Source organism: Nelumbo nucifera, chromosome 7 (genome assembly GCF_055504915.1).
Source record: "Nelumbo nucifera cultivar China Antique chromosome 7, China Antique-T2T, whole genome shotgun sequence".
NCBI lineage: Eukaryota > Viridiplantae > Streptophyta > Magnoliopsida > Proteales > Nelumbonaceae > Nelumbo > Nelumbo nucifera.
The window spans coordinates 30,179,912-30,197,687 of NC_142655.1; the positions used below are offsets into that span (position 1 = coordinate 30,179,912).

General features: G+C 39.8%; 1 protein-coding gene across 3 annotated transcripts in view; it reads right to left on the reverse strand.

Annotated features, from left to right (window-relative positions):
• Positions 1–5,474, reverse strand: part of LOC104598214 (stress response protein) — a 46,673-nt gene extending 41,199 nt beyond the window's left edge. Inside the window, exons 1-3 of one of the 3 annotated variants that reach the window (XM_010260137.3) lie at positions 5,211–5,474; positions 4,854–5,132; positions 2,008–2,115 (exon numbers count right to left, since the gene is read on the reverse strand). In XM_010260137.3, coding sequence (XP_010258439.1) covers positions 2,008–2,115; positions 4,854–4,940 — 195 coding nt within the window. In that variant the 5' untranslated portion in view covers positions 4,941–5,132; positions 5,211–5,474. Of the gene's footprint in view, positions 1–2,007; positions 2,116–4,853 lie in introns of all 3 variants that reach the window. The other 2 variants (XM_088891316.1, XM_010260138.3) reach the window with 2 other exon arrangements.
• Between the last annotated feature and the right edge of the window lie 12,302 nt (positions 5,475–17,776).

Here is a 17,776-nt window from a genome sequence, read left to right on the forward strand (position 1 = left end):
TCTAATCTTAGTGCATTCAATTACCATCTCTCAAGTTCTTTTTCTTTGAATATTCCTACATTCCTTTTCTTCCCACACAGTCCATAATATGGGCTATGGCAGCTCTTGCACATCTCTATACTATTCTTCCCCTTCTTCTTCTTTGTCTCGTTGTTGCAAGAGAGAACAATTCTGCACACTAACCAGTTGAAACCACTTGAACCCAAAAAAATGAGAGAAACCATTCCTAAATATCAACAATAAATGGACAGGAGATTAGTAGGTGATAATTAGGTTCATCACTAGCATTGCAAAGAATACACCAATTAGGACTCACCAATACATGCACAGGAGAAACTGTTTATGATTTACTTATCTTCATTTCAAGTACCTTTTGCACTCCTTGGGTTATTGCTAGCAACTGTAGTCCGTGCACTTAAGGAATCACCATGCCCAATAGAACTCACTGACTTGAGAAAATTACTATCACATGACCCTCCTCATTTCTAAAAGCCCCCTCCCACCCCAAATGGCCCCAAAATCCCAATGCTACTGCCATCAAAATTGAGATTAATAAATTCCTTTTCTAGTGGTGTCCCAAATCCTTGCTGCTTGCTTTTCCTAGAGGAGGATCCGGCCACTTCACCCCATTTCCTGAATACTGATAATGTCTTCAACAAATAAAGGTGAGAAAATATTCATGGATTTAACCCACAGTACCACCCTTGTTGTGATCCATTGAATTAGTGCCTCATTGCTTCTCTCCTGCTCTTTGAAAATCCATGCATTTCTCTCTTCCCAAACAGTCCAAAGAATAGTTACTCATGAAAGCAAGTCTCACCAGAGGCTCTACAAAGAGTGCACTAGTGAGGAGATAGTCACTAATTAGGTTTTCTTTTTTGAAGAACATCAAAGCTATTAATCTCATAAAACTTCCCAACAAAAAGCCACAATCTTGGGAAGGACAGGTCTACTCCAAATCTCTTTTGCAGGAAAAGGCTACTGAGGTGAGGGAAATAATAATAGTGACCATTTCTGCTAGAACATAACTAGTAAGATGTAAAATAGGACATACCAGTATGTGGTCAAATGCCCCTGAATCAATGATCCAAGGCTATAAAGAGAATGTGGAGGCTAAATTTGCAGTAGCAATAGCACCTGACTACATAAAGGAGGTAAAATGAGAGGTGGAGATGCTCTACAACCATTGTTACTAATTTCAATATCAATGAACATTTCACCATGCAGAGATGAGGAAATTTCAAGGATACTTTTTTTAGCTTCACTAAAATATTTGAATATTAAAAAAAATAAGGAAATTTTCTAAAAACATGGAATTGGAAAATAAACCTTCAAGGAACCTTTAGAAAAAGTATAATCACGCATTCAACGCTCAAAAAACCCATGGCAAGCAACCATATAAATCAAACAAGAGAAGATTAAGAGCCTTAGAGAGGTATCTTTCTCTCTATCCCTCCTTTACCCTACCCTACTGTCAACTCTGAACAGTCAGGGCTTCTGCCTTTTTCTGGCAATTTATACAATATATCTCTATTAATTATCAAAAAAAGAAGAAACAAAAATTAAAAAATAGATGATTTAAATAGTTAAATATTATATTTATCACATGAATAACTACTTCTATTTATCACCATAACTAAATATCCAATTATTATAATTATCAAATAATAATTGGGTCCATAACTAAATATCCAATTAGTTATCACCATACCAAGAAAATGCAGGCACAGGTCCAGAACCAAGGGGTGCATTTCTATACCTGGACCAGGACCCAATTGAATCCATGCCCTCCAAATACAATAGGGTCTACACATAAGCATGTATGGATCTTCCCCAAACCCAACTATTACAATGATTGATGATAGCTTTCCATGGCTAATATTGCAAGGGTTGGCATGTTGCTAATGGAAAATCAAAATGGAAATACAAAAGGAATACAAAAGGAATTAAAGTTTCAAAATTGGCTGTTCAAAAGACCAAAAGTTTTTGCTTTTTAGGAGATATTACCTTCTGTTTCTGTTTGAACTCTTCCCAGGTAATTGTGTGAGAAGTTTTGAGACTAGCCAAACGAGCAGCATGCCACTCTGGTGAATGAAAAGAACCATCCACCTGTGACTGTCCTCATCAGTAAAAATCCAGGAAATGAAAATAGTTCAAGATACTACTAAGATCCTCCCAACAAAATCAATAGTAAGAATAGATTGCAACAAATTCACTGAAAACTATGGTTGCATTGCACACAATATATTACTTTGTCATGCAATTAAAGATTTCTATCACAGTCCACCATGGTTTAAAGTATTGAAACACCCAAATGTATTGGCAGGGGTGTATTGACACTTTAAACCATGCACATTTTTTTAGTTTTTTTTCTAACTTTCATTTTTATAGATGTTTTATATTATTTAATAAATAAAATAAGTGGTTTCCTGAAAATACCTTTAAACAGGTGTGTCCGAAACCTCACGATACGATACGATATGCCTGTTACAGGGCGTATAGTATAAATAATTTGAACCTTGAGGTCCACAATTTCCCAGAAATTTGCTGAATTCATGAAAATTGTCCCAATTGAGAGGGTCTAGGATTATCCTTTAAATGTATTTCCAATATAATTTTACATTTCCTAGATGATAACTAATAAGATTCTATTAAGTTAGAGTATAAACAATGTGGTAAGAGAAAAATATGTAAGTCAAAACAATAAATGTATTTCCAATATTAGATAAATGCAGCCAGCAGCTCATCAATCATCGATAGTTCTAGTAGTACTTTGCAAAATTCAATATTACTAAAAGAAACTCATGCAAAAGCAAGAAATTTACAATATGAAATTATTTGTTTAATCACAATTGGGTACATTTTGACCCATACTAGACCAAAAAAATCTAAAACATATATATAAAAATTTCTATTTTAATATATTTGTTCTGTTTATTGATATTTTTAGGAGAGCCAACAGCTTCACTTGAGTTTTTCTTTTCATATGCATGAAAAACTTCACTCGAGTTGTTTGAGATAAAGTTAGTAATATTTGGAGAACTGAGTTCAAGGCACCAAGATCCTATAGCAATTCCAAGTCTACTCAAAATTAATAAGAATACCATCTGAGGGAAAATTAAACTTAAGTTAGAAAATGAAATTCAAGCATCATTCAATTTATATCCCTACCAAACCATCTCAGTTCAAAGAATTTTATGAGATTATCAACAGATTTTTAAGTCAACCCAGCACATAATTTTGTAAGACTTTGTTTTGACAGGTAATTTTGGTAAATATAAGCAATGTTCACTCAAACAATAAGGCTTAAGCATCATTGGTTACTAATATTTTAAGAAAAACACCAAACTAAAATGAATGAAAGTATATAGGAAATTTCTGTGGTACAGAAAGGTACCTACCTAAAACGAATTTAAAAAAAAAAAAACTCTTTGGTTGGTTATGAATTTGTAAGGTACATACCTTTTCAGTACCATAGAAAGACTCAAGTACACAAGTAACTTTTATGTAGAAAAGCATGTAAATGAATAAATGATCACATAAACAAGGACTATAAGAATATAAAACTACAGAGAAAGCCATCACATTCTTACACATTGAAAATCTCCAAAAATTAAATAATATCCCAAAACTGTTTTAAATATGTTGAAGCATAGATAAGTGCAGAGAACAAGCACACATAAGGAATCTGACATTCATATACAAGCACACATAAGGAATCTGAAGGTATGAAGAATATGCCTTATATGTTATGAACCTCAACCTTGAGCCTCCAGGTATTTTCCTTGAGGCTTGCCTTGAGGAAAGCATCAAAAAATAAGCCTCAAATGCCTTTTAAAACAATGATAAGATCTCAACAGCAAATCTTGAGTCTTTCTTTCCACATGGGATATACCCTTCTCACAGTAATAGATCTTAATTGTTTATGAAACAACAAGAACGTATGGTGGTCAATATGGCACGAGCAGAACCAAAGAATATCTGTTAACAAGAAAATGCCAACTGAAGCTTTGATTGGCGAGATGGAAAGGCTCATTATTTTTTGGGCTAGAATTCGCAATGAATTTGTTGGTATCACTAGAAAATAACCATTTGGGAACAGGTGTATGATATCAGTGTATATAAAAATGATACACGGATATATCAGCTTTGCAATATCTTTCGGCGTGAGGACCCTCTCCCTCCATTAATACAATATCATTTTAGCTTTCAAAAAAAGATCAAGAAATTACTGCATAAAAAAGGTATTTCTTGATAACCATACCTCTAAATATGTCACCCAGAATAGTGATCTACATGTCACCCAGAAATTCTTTTCTTCCTATAAATTTTTAGTAGTGATCTACACGTCACCCAGAATAATAGAACATATTAAGGCGTTTACTTACCTTTCTATTTCATCACCTCAATTTCCACATCATCATATTAACTGAAAGCCCCAATTGTCTCTAAGAAACCAGAACTCTATGTTTCCAAATAAATTATCAATTGAATATTGAATGGTTTTAAAAGCATACCTCGATGGTAAGTTTCCAGGAGGTTAAATTACTTAGTACCCATAACAACACAAGCAACCCAATCACAAAAAGCCTAGAATCTCAGACAATCTAAATTCTTTATCAGTTCTCAGTTCTCACTACCCACTACCAACATACCCTTAAAACATTTGACAGAAGCCATCAACAGGAAAAGGGTATTTCCCACAAACGCAACCAAGAAATACGAGGAAACAGATAAAGAGAGACAATGTTTCTACAAACAAAATAGCCATGACCAAAAAGTGAAACTCTTTGGTTGCCAATACAGAAGAACCATAAATTACAAAATCAGAGATAGTATGAAAGGGTACAAACCATGCCGTCTTCCATCTCTTCCGGCCCGGCCGAGCTTGAACCCAGTCTCGCCCTCTGCATAGCTTTGTAGGCTTGATTTTTTCCCATTTTGGAAGAAACCCAGATAAGATGAAGCAAAGAAAAGGAAAGAAGATAGAGCGTGTCTATCAATTAACAGAGACCAAGGCTGAGCTATTTGTACACAGTGGAATTTGAGTGGATTCTTCTGCTATTTTGCTGGTTCATACATACTCATTAGCGAATTGAGCACCCAAACGGTCGACAACTCCCAAATTTTGCCTGAGGGTGGACAATCAATTAGATTTTGAAAAGGAGATGATGAGGAAAGAGAAAGGATGCCTGAGAGAGACTACGAACCCAAAAACTGAAAAACGTGAAGAAATAAGAGGAATGCAACTAAACAACGATTTTAGGCATATTCTACAGTTATCCGCTCTACAGACGACATGGTGGAACCCATAGAAATAGATCAATGAGACAAAAGGCTCTTCGTCTGTAGGGCGAAGAAATCAAGAGAGGGTAACTGTTGCAACCGGAGAAATCGAAAAATCTGTAAAAACTCCGTGTGTACAAGAAACTCAAAATTGAGCAACTTATTAGATAACCATCTGTACTTTAGAGCAGATACACTTAGCCCCTTGAAAGTTGAATTTTGTTTAATTGTTTTATTACAAAACCCCCTCCGACTTACTTAGATTTCAGCAGTAACCCCTGGTTCATCAATGAGGTGTTTTTCTATTTGGCAGGTTTAAATAGTGATAAATTCTTTTAACCCTTTTTTAATACAAAAATATTTATTTACTATTATACTGATAGGGCGCCTAATGTGCTTAATGGCTAATTGTCAAAAAAATCCCAAAAAAAAAAAAAAATTCATCAACCATATCAACCACTTTTTTATTGATTTTGAAGACAAATCAAGTAACGCATACTAAAATGAGTTGATGGTAAACATAAAATTGCTAAACTATCCATTAAAGATTCTATGAGCCAACAGCATACACCGATGAATAACCTATATCAAAATGATGAAAATAATCATTCTCAAGGGGTTGATAAAATAATCATTCTTAAGGCATCATCAAGATGAACTCTGTAGAAAGAAGGTTGAGTGTACCATGTGAGAGGATTTTAGAAAAATTGGCCACTATGCATGTGTTTTACGTAATGATGATTATGATAGTAATAAAATGCTTCTGAATTTTTTATAATTGTATATGTATAAAATAAATTTTTATTTATCACATTTTTTTATTTAATAAGATGAATACATGATAAAAGAGATTTATCCAAATGTTTTCTACAAAATGTTGTATTTTATATAATTTTTTATGTTTTTACCTTTTAAATTTTTATTATTTAGTTACAACATGAAGGGTTGATACATTTGGCTGGAAAGGTTGAATGGTTGGCCCACCACCAAACATGAAAACAATTCCATTTTTGAGTTGACACTCTAACACATTTCTTTCTTTAATATATGTGCTCAAAATTTTCTTTTTCTTTCAATTTTTTGTTAACTTTGCTTGATATGATGAAAGTATAATATTAAACATATGTTCAAATGTTTTCTATAAAACGTATGTTTTTCTTCATAATTTTTTATGTTTATGATCTTCTTGTTTAACTTTTTTTTATTTAATTATGATATCAATGAACATTTGACTCGAAAGATTAAACTTTTGACCCACCACCAAATAGAAAACCAATTTCATTTTTTGGTTGATTTTAAATTTTAAATTTCATTTCTGTCATGGGGAAAAAAAAACAAATATTGTTTATGACACTTATATTTCTTTACTAATTAATATGATTGATATAAAATATTATTGAATTTTTTAACGTTTTTATCTTGTTGTGTTTATCTTCTTTTAAATTTTTATTATTTAATTCCAACATTGAGGCTTGCTACATTTGACCCAAAAGATTGAACTATTAACCCACCACAAATATGCAAACAAAATCATTTTTGGGGCAGTTTGAAATTTTGTGTTTCATTTTTAATGTTAATAAAAACAACTATTGTTTATCACACTTGCTATTCTTTAATATAACTAATATACAATATTAGAGATGTGCTAATTTCTTTTTTATTTTTTATATTTAAAAAAATATTATTTAACTATGACAAAATGAGTTGACCCATTTCACCCAAATGGTTGAATTGCTTACCCACCACCAAGACGAAAATATAGCTTTGTTTTTGTGTTGATTTCAAAAACATGGTTTTTATATTATTAAAAATATTGGAAACATATCTAATTGATACAAATTGTTATTGGAAAAAACTTAAATATAAAATTCAATGCAAGAGAATGAGAGTTAACATCTTAAATATAAGACTTAACGAAAGGGAATTGAATGAGATGAAAGTAATAGTTCAAATTATATTTTATGTCATCACAATTAGAGCGTGATGATTATGAGAGTTAATACCTTAAATTTCTTAAACTAACCTTATGGTTTAGCTAATTGACTAAGTATAACCCTACTGTTTGACTATTGTCTAATGCTACCCCTACTGTTTTGGAAAATTACCATTGCTGTTAAAATATTCACAGAAGGGCTAAAATGTCCATTTTTCCTTTAAATCAAATTCAAAGATCCTTCTATTCTTCTTATGAGGTTTCCCTTAACAAGCTTAACGGGCAGATTGTGAGCAAGATGTCTAGCAGAATCATTGAACGGGTACTGAGGACATGCACTCTTTTCTTTTCCTTTTCTCCCCTTTTCTGCCACTACTGCTACAACTCGAACCAACGGAGGTAGCAACTTCCTTTCTCCCTTTCTCCCTCGGTCTTCCTCTTATTCTTTTTCTTTTCTTTTTTTCTCCCATGTTCCGCCTTGCCACTGCAACTCGAACCAATGGTGGTAGCAACTTCCTTTTTCCCTCCTTCTTCTTCTTCTTCTTTTTCTTTTCTTTTTTTTTTTTTCTCCCTTGTTCCGCCCCACCACTGCAACTCGATCCAGCGGTGGTAGTATGATCTGCCCCATTGAGAACTAATCAGGATATTGAGTTGCCACAAAATTGCTTTCTTACTGAAATCATGTTTGTTTTCTCTCCCCAAACTGCTTAATTCACCGTACCGCACCATTGAGAACTAATCATACTACCGCTTTGTCCCCGAGCGGTTCTCAAGGGAGCAGCAGTGCGGTTTAATTCGCCGCACCGCATTTCAGTTTAATTCATAGGCCTTATACCACCTCATCTCCTCCCCGTACCTCTTCTAATTAAACACAATAAATCATGTTTGTTTCTTTCGTTATAGTCTTAGAGCATTGTTTGTTTTCAGGGTGAAGAGAGCAATTCCAAGAATGGCATTGGGAGACCCTAGAAGTCATTGATGAGGTCGATGACTACAATGGGCTAGGGTCATTTCAGCGTGGTGAGACAAGTGGCACCAAAAAGGGAGAGAGAATGAAGGGGCCAGAGGTGGAGAGAGAGAGAGAGGGGGGGTAGAGGTTGAGGGGGTATCGCTGCTACTGGTTAAGGACCAACCAGTTCGGTTTGCCACTGCTAAAAAGAAGAAGATGGTAAGAGTAAAATTGGGTTTAAAAAAATTTATACTTCACGTGTATGCGAGTTTTGATAGAATATTAATGGATCTTAACGGTAAGGGTAAAGTTAGTCAATTGTCAAAAACAGTAGGGGTACTGTTAGATAATAGTAAAAAATATATAAGAGTATACTTAGTTAATTAGCTAAACCATAAGGATAGTTTAAAAAATTTACCCAAATTCAAATTACATTTTCTATCCTCACAATAGAAATTTTGGTCAACTAAAGTTCCACACAATGGATTAATATAATATGGATATAAATAAATTAAATTAAAAGGACAAAATGGTCACATAAAATAAAATAAGGATAGATTTTTTTAAATGCAAATAAGGGTAGCTTGTGGGTTTTAGAATTATTTAATAGAATATTCCATAAAGTTTAGAGAGAATGCTAACATTAGGGGCAAAATGTTGGAATCCAAGAAGTTAGTTAATGATGTCTTTGCACAAAGTTGAGAGGCTAATTATCATTACTCACTACCCCTCCAAGTATACATGGCTACCTATAGATTATCCAAAACCACAAGGACTCCTGCAATGATGTTTTGGGCCTCATTGGTCTTGTAGAAAAAGAATTGTTTTAATTCCAAAAATTGTTTTAAAATAGGGCAAATCACTTGAACCCTCCCTACTTTAACCTTCTCCATAATTTGAACTCTCCAAATTTCTCCCTTGGTATGTGGAAGAAGTTATACAAATAACCCTTTTATCGATTTAATTTGATGTGGATTGAGGCAATGAAATCACTATTATGCCCCTATTATCTCTTTAGATATAAAAGTATGGCATTTCATGTATCAACTTTACCCTCCAATTGTATCAAAGAAACAACCACCACTGATGTTATTCGATCCTAGGTGGTGCAAGAACCAAGGTCACAGTCAGATAGTCCTTGCCAACTAAGCGGAGCCGAGGTGGAAGGACGGAGCCGCGCACCAAGATCTACGAACACGAAATCAATCAGAGGCCTAAGGAGTTATCCCCGGGTAGATACTCTGACGCTCAAGTCAGTAGAAGGATATGGGCGGTTGGGTCGAACAATTGGTAAACTGTGATGGTCTGAGGAGAATAACAGAGGAAGTTGAGAGAATTGGAATTGGATCCCTTACCTTGAGTGGGAGTTACCTTTTTGTAGCCAAGGAGTCGTGTCCTGATCGAATAAAGCATTCGGGGTTGTCGGGATGAGGTTAACCGCCGAGGTCTCCGAGATAAGACCTAATCCCCAACGGAGTTTGTCCCCATCAGTTCTCCTATCTTAGTCGAGTTTATCCATATGATGTGGAGTCGTCATGGCCGAAAAGGTCGAATGGGGCCATGGAGATTATGTAGTGCTGACGTGGCTGAGGAGATAAGGTGGGCCGCAGACATGACGTGGTGCCTATGTGGTCGAGGAGATAAGGCAGCCACATAGGCGCCATGTGGCGTTTGGAGCCAGCTCATCCATAACTCGAACACCACTCCCCTAGTTCCGAAGTCGAGGAGTTAAGTGCTCGGCCAAAGTGTAGTGCGGAAGAATGCTTTATTCCTCGGCTAAGGAACTCAAAGTCAAAGTCTGGTTGAGCTTCCGGTCTAGTTCGCGCAGCCTGAAGTTAGACCGGTTCTTCAGGGTTGATCCTGTCGGGTTGATGGTCGCGCCATTTTTGAAACGGGTAGTCAGAGACGTCGCTTCGCTTCCCAAGGTTATGCACGTGCGAAGGGCGGAAGTGTTGATTAGCCTTCCCGGGCTTGTTAGAGCGGCGCTTGATCTATGCCATTGATCTTGCTGTGACCTAAGCCGTCGAGGATCTATATATAGGGAGAAGAGAGCATTTCTCCTTCCTCATTTCTAAATGAAGTTTCTCAGAGAGCTCGACGAGGAGTAGTCTGCGGTGCTCGGTGTTTGCTTCAATTATGCAGTCCTAGCTTCCAAGACTTAGGTAAGATGTCTTCCTTGTCCTCCATCTCTTCCTCTTCCTTTGATTTTTCTTCTAGCTTTAGTGCTTCCCCTTACGAGTCCAAGTCAGAATCTTTCACCGAGGCCGCCACGCTCGATGTTCTTGAGGCCGAGGGTCAGGGGACCACGGCCGGAGACTTTGAGGAGGTAGATTCTGGGAGAGTTGCCGAGGCTGAGGAGGATGAGGCTAGGCCATCGAGCGTGGGGGCAAAGCTTTCTGCATGGGCTGGTCGTCGCTTTGGGACCACCCCTTGTTGTCTAAACCCAAGTGACATGGCTCGAATCCGGTCATTGTACTGTATTCCTGAGTAGTACGAGCTGAGGTGTCCATAGGAGGGTGAGAGGCCCACAGATGCTCAGTCGGGCGAGATTTGTGTGTACGAGAAGAATCTGGAGTTCGAGCTGATATTCCCTTTGCATGAGGGACTAGTCGAGGTGTTCGAATGGTACCGGGTACTGCCAGTGCAATTGATGCCAAACTCTTTTAGATTTTTTATCAGCCTTATGTCGTACTGCTTTGTCTGTGAAGTCGAGCTTACCCTGGGAATGGTGAGTTATTTCCTCCAACTGAAGCATCACTAGCAGAGCTAAAATATTTCTCGGCTAGGCAGTGCATCAAGGTACTAGTTGGGGCCCCGTCTTCTGTGAAGCACTAGACGGAGGGATTCTTCTTTGTGCGCTATCCCGGGAGCTTGCCCCTATCGGCCGCGCTCCAGGAGCCAAGGACTAAGGTGTCGCAACCCAAGTGGCATCGGCTTGCCGAGGAGGAGAGGATGGCCATAAGTGTGATTGAAGAGATCAATGTGATGTACTACACGTCATCCTTGATGTTGATCCGTGCTAGGCTGATGAATGGGGAGGCCGGTCTGTTTCATCGCTTCAATTCACTTCTTGATTTTCTTTTCCGAGCATACAACTTGTCCTGACAACGTGCTTCACTTCGGTGCAGGTGTTGAGATGGCGAACAAGGAGGAGATCATCGCAAGATGATGGCCGAACAAGAGAGGCGCGACCAAGGTACTCACAGGGTGAAGGCTCAGTCTGAGGTGGTGCCGCCGAGGTATATCGAGAGGGCTCCCCGATAGCATCGTAGGGTTAGGCAGCGGTTCGAGGATGATGTAGTGGTGGTTGACCCGGAGGAAGGTACTCAGGTTGTTCCTCCTTCCCCTTAAGTGAACGTGCCAGAGGGCGGCATTCCTCCTATCCACATGTCGTAGTCGACTGTTCGTTCCAAGGATGGGCTTGAGACGGAAGGCATGCTCGAGCATCTCCTCAACGGTATTATGGCACAGTCCATGAGGCGGGAGGTCGTGGAGTCTCCAAGTGACGTCTTGGTGATTGGCCTTCTTGCTTTTCACGAGCATATTGTCGACGTATGCTTCAACGTTGTGGCCAAGATGATCCTTGAACACCTCATTCATTAGCCGCTAATAAGTAGTGTTGGCGTTCTTAAGGCGGAATGGCATCGCTTTGTAGTAGTATAGTCCACAGTTTGTGATGATGGCGGTCTTCTCCAGATCGTCGGGATGCATCTATATCTGATTGTACCCTGAGAATGCATCCATGAAACTCAGGAGTTCGTGCCCTACTGTTGTGTCGACGAGCTAGTTGATCCTCGGCAGGGGAAAGCTATCTTTGGACAGGCCTTGTTTAGGTCGGTGAAGTTAATGCAAATTCTCCACTTCCCATTTGCCTTCTTCACCATCACCATATTGGCCAACCAATCCGGGTGCTTGACTTCCTGGATAAAGCTAGCGTCAAGTTGCTTTTGGACCTCCTCGTTGACAATTTGCCACCATTATGCAGCGAAGCTCCTCTTCTTCTGCCTAATTGGTCGATAGCACGGGTTGGCATTGAGGCGGTGGGTGATGACCTCGGGGTCTATCCCCGGCATATCCACCGCCGACCATGTGAAGATGTCGGCATGGTCCCTTAGTAGATACACAAGTTCCCCGCGCAAACGGTCGTCTAGGAAAGATCCGACTTGGACCGTCTTCTCGGGGTCTTCCTCGGAGAGCGATGCCTAGATGAGGTCTTTGACAGGTTGGCCACGTTATGTTCTCAATTCATCGTGTAGATCTATGCTCTCAGTCGTGAGTGCCTCCGTAGCTTGTTGCTTCCTCAGCAGGACGTCAGGTAGCAATGTTGTGCCGCCCTTTGGTCTCCGCGAGCCACTCCTACCCCATATGGGGTTGGGAACTTCATGGCCAAGTGGAAGGTAGACATAGAGGCTCGCAGAGCATTTAGGGTCGACTGCCAATGATAGCGTTGTAGGAGGAGATGCATCGAACAACGATGAAATCTACCATGGCTGTAGAAGTGATCTCACCATCTCCGATGAGCAGGGGCAAAGTGATCCTTCCTTGTGGCATAAGTGACTCCATAGAGAAGCCTATTAGGGGAGTGTTGACTGGTATGAGACGATCTCTACCGATGCCGAGATGATCAAAGGCATTGACTGAGCTCCCAGTGTCCACTAGGAATGGCCAAACTTTGTACTTTGCGATCTCGGTCGTGATGACTAGGGCATCATCGTGTGGGGTTTGGACCCCCCTGAGGTCATCATCAATGAATGTGACCGGATCCTCCTATCTTTTCTTTTGATCCCTGTTGTCGATCTCCAGTAGTCGCACATACCTTTTTCGGCCCAAACTGCTCTCCCCTCCGGCTGGGGGAGCTGGGGTTGTCCTCTTTGATGTCAATGAAGCCCGCCAGGTAGTCGCGCCTGATTAGGTCCTTGAGATGGTGCTTAAGGTCGTGAAAGTTGTCGGTTTCATCGTCATAGTCCTAATGAAAGTCACAGTACTTGTCTTGATTTCTTTTGTTGCCCTGGGTTTACATCTTTTTGGGCCATCGGACATATTTGTTGTCTCAGATGTGCATGAAGATTTCAGATCGCGGTGCAGTCAACGGTGTGAAATTTCTGAAGGTCGGAGGCGGTGTGCATGGCCTCCGCTCTAGTCGACGGTCCTGTCATATGCTTTCTCAGTCTGTCCTCTCTGTCTTCTTCTCCTCAGTATCTCTTCTCTTTTTGTTAGGCCATTCCTCCTCATCTCTTTGTGCCTGGGCTTCCTCCACATTGATGTATTTCTAGGCGTGGCTCATCAATGCGACTATAGTCTGAGGAGGGTTCTTGGATATCGAGAAGTTGAAAGGTGAAGAGCGGAGTCCGTGCTATATGACCGTGACGGCCATCAACTGGTTCAAGTCCCGAACTTGTAGTGCTTCGGTGTTGAACCTTGCTAGATAGTCTCTGAGAGATTCTTCCGTTGTCGCACTTGCATGAGACTAGCCGAAGTTTTCTAGTGCTTTTGGCTTGCTGTGAACTGCGCCAAAAACTGGTTCTCTAGTTGTTCCCAAGAAGAGAAAGAGCGCAAGGGGAGAGAAGAATACCACGTAAGGGCTACTCCTTTCAGGGTCGCCACAAAGCCTTGCACATTATGCCTTTGGACGAGCTATGCAACATCATTTGGGCTTTGAAGGCCGCTACATGATCACCGGAATCAGTGCTTCCATCGTACCTTTCGAATGATGGTGCCCGCCATTCGATTGGGGGGGAGTTCGTCCACTATTTCTTGCATGAAGGGTGGCTCGATGGTGGGCTGAGTGGTTGGTGCGACGGGTGGCATCATAGGAGGGGCCATGCTTCTCAGTGCTTGACTACATTCTAACTCGGCCAGATGCTGCCGAAGTTTTTGGATCTTGGCATCCTTGTCATCTAGAGTTGTGGCATGTATGGGCCTCTCCTTGGGAGGTATTGGGTGATCTTTCACCGAACTAGACTCGGCAATGGAGACCGGTTGATGCGGCATCCTCTTGTCGAGCCTTTCTTTGGCTGGGATTCGAGCAGTCTAGCGAGTCCTACTATGGTTGTTGCGCTCTCGGGACCAAGCAGATGAGCTTGATCTTTTCAAAATGTCTTGTCTGTCCTGTTTAGACTACGCCTTATCTCTACCTGACCAACGTGTTTTGGGGTCCTCAAGGGGAGGATCAACTTTCGTACATGTCAGGGCAAGAGGAAGACGGTATGAGTGGGCGGCGCCGTGGATCCCAGCAACTGCATCATTGCCAGGATTTGGTCGACCTTTTCTTGCACTGCCTGGAACTGTGCAAGGTCGACTGTTGCTAGTTGCTAGGGTGTCAGGGTTTCACGGTGCGGCGGGCTACGACGAGAATGAGATTCCCGAGATGGGGATTGGGATGTCGATCTTTTAGAGTTGTTTCTTGGCATCTTTGTTGATTCTTGATGGCATAGTAAGAAAGATTTAGGAAAGGTTTTTTGTGTGTATCCCATAGACAGCGCCAATCTGATGATGCTTGATCCTAGGTGGTGCAAGAACTAAGGTCACAGTCAGATAACCCTTGCCAACTAAATGGAGTTGAGGTGGGAGGACAAAGCTGCGCACCTAGATTTGCGAACACGAAATCAGTAGGAGTTATCCCCGAGTAGAAACTCTAACGCTCAAGTCAGTAGAAGGATATGGGCGGTTAGGCCGAGCAATTGGTAAACCGTGCTGGTCCGAGCAGAATAATAGTTGAAGTTGAGAGAATTGGAATTGGATCCCTTACCTTGAGCGGGAGTTACCCTTTTGTAGCCAAGGAGTCGTGTCCATATCGAATAAGGCATTCGGGGTTGTCGGGATGAGGTTAACCGCCGAGGTCTTCGGGATAAGACCTAATCCCCAATGGAGTTGTCCCATCCACTCTCCTGTCTTGGTCGATTTTATCCATATGACGTGGAATCGTCGTGGCCAAAGAGGTTGAGTGGGGCCGTGGAGATGATGCGGTGCTGATGTGGCCGAGGAGATAAGGCGGGCTGCGGACATGACGTGGTGCCTACGTGCTCGGCCATGTAGGCACCATGTGGCATCCAGAGCCAACTCAGCCATAACTCAAACAACCACTTATCTTTCCAAGCTTACAAAGCCCCTTAAACACTCCGATTGTATCAAAGAAACAAACACCACTTAGTGTCTAAGAGCATGATATCATCATTTTTGTTAGGTTCTTAATATCAAACCAATGGAAGAGATCTAAGTTAAATGGATTAATCTGTGATGCCATAAATCAAATTAGGTGAAATATAAAATATATAAGAACTAAGAAAAAATACAGAAATTTTGTAGAAAATTGGATATTTTTATCATATTAGACAAAAATAAGCATGAAACATAAGAACAATTGTTATTAATGATGAAAATGGCTAAATATATAGCAGTTGTTTGGCACCGTTGTCGTTTCCTGGAGCAACGACGCCACATCGGAAAAAATGGTGCTCTAGGAAACAGGCATTTGTTTGGAACCATTTTCCCATAAAAAACGGTGTTCCAAGCCACTCATTGGAAATCGGAAAACCATGGCTTGGAGCAACGCCAAATTTGGTGTTTCCTGGAGCTGTAGCTCGTTGCTCCCAACAGGGCAGTGATGTGGCACTGGTGTGGCACTGGATAAAAGGTACCAATGCTGAAAACGTTTCCTGAAGCATTGGTACCAAACAGAAAAAGTTGCTTTTGCTCCAAGGAAACATCCTACCTGGCAGCAACGATTCCAAACAAAAACAAAGGCACCGTTTTCTCAGAAAATGGTGCTTCCAACCACACATCAGCAGCACCATCAGAAAACGGTGCTGCATCTGCAGCATCGATGCCAAACATATATATAATAAAAAATTTGGTAATGCCTAACCCATGACCCATTGATCGGGTCAAATGGTTCAGTGGTTCAACTGGCTAAGTCACCTGATCTTGATCAGGTCAATGTTTCTTGCAAAATATAGTTTGGGGCTGAAGGGACCTGAAAACATATCAAATTTGGATCACCCTTAATCGGATGGAATTTGAATTCAAACAATTGAAGACCATTTGCAATCATTCAATTGCAACTCTTACAAGCTTCTTTTATACAAAATGAAAAATAATTTGGTATTTCATGAATTGGAAGGTTGGAGCTCACAATTTTAGGTACATTGTTTAGGAGTCTAAATCTGATAATGAGATATATTAAAACGGTGCAATTGGGCTGACCTAACTCAAATTGGGTCCAAGTTTGCAAAATAAACTTGAATTGGATTAAATTAATGCACTCAAATGAAGTTCAGATATGGCTTGAGCATGAGAAACCCTACATAAGCTTGGGATGATATCCAAGAGTGATCATTTGCTAAGCCTAGCTAACCCTTCCCCAGGGTCATTCATATTGATGCCTTAACAAGTCCAACCCAGTTTGAGCTCAACAATTCACATCTAATATATATAGATAGATAGATATTTACATAAGATGACCTTAAGTGGTCAGATACAACACTAGGGCACAATTTGGCAGTTGCTTACTCTTATGGTCTTCAACAAGTTAGCATCCAAATAACACTTATTCTTCTTATTCTTTTAACATAAATTGTTGCTTGAACAACAGAAACCTTGAATCACGAACAGTATGTGCCCTTTTCCTTTTAGTTGCACAACTTTTTATCCGGGTAAATGCACCTAAGTAAATTTTTCTTGGGAAACACTTACCTAGATAAGTGAATTTACCCATGTTCTTTTATTTCTCATGTAAATAAGGCAATGACCATTTTATCCATAAAAATCCATTATTAAAAAGGGCATTTTTTGTCCCATTCAGGTGGTGTTGGTAACTTTCCCCCTTGGTGGGAAAGTTATTTACCCACTTAGGAGATGGGTGATACCTAGGAAATTAAACTTTCCCTGGTCCCCACATAAACTTGAAAAAAGAACATAGGATTCTTGGTCAATGGGAACCAAAATCCATTGACCAACTTTCCCCCCTCTCAAAATCTAAAAAAAGAACACCCCCTTAAGCTCAGTTTGGAAGGAATACAAATACAAATATGCAGAATGCAAAACCTTATATTTTGTATATATTTACACTGTACATATTTGTATTTATACTCCTTCCAAACTGAGCCTTAATAGCATGATTTTCAAAACCGGGAACTGATCACCTGACCGGTTCCGTTTTCCCCCAAAACTGTTTTTTCTCCAAAACCGTTGATTTTGGTCAGCAAACCGCTGAACCGGCTGATTAACCGTTTGAATGGTTTTGACCGTTTTCCAATTTTTTTAATTTTTTTATTTTTTGTCAGAACAGGCCAACCGTTCAAACCGGTAACCAGACCCCTGACCGGTTCGATCACCGATTCATTTTTAAAAACCATGCTTAATAGTAAATTTTGCATAACCAAGAACGCTTAAGGTTAGAAGACTTCAACTCGTAAGCATAAATTAACCTCATCGTAAGTTTGTCATGAAAATACATATAAGATTGACCGAAGGTCAACACATTAAATAAGGTTATTGTCGTTTTAAGAAATTAGCCATTAGACAAATTTTCCACCATGGGGATATCCCCACTAAACTTGGAGACATCTCTAAGATTCCCACAAAACGCTAAGTTCGAATTATGTAAGGGT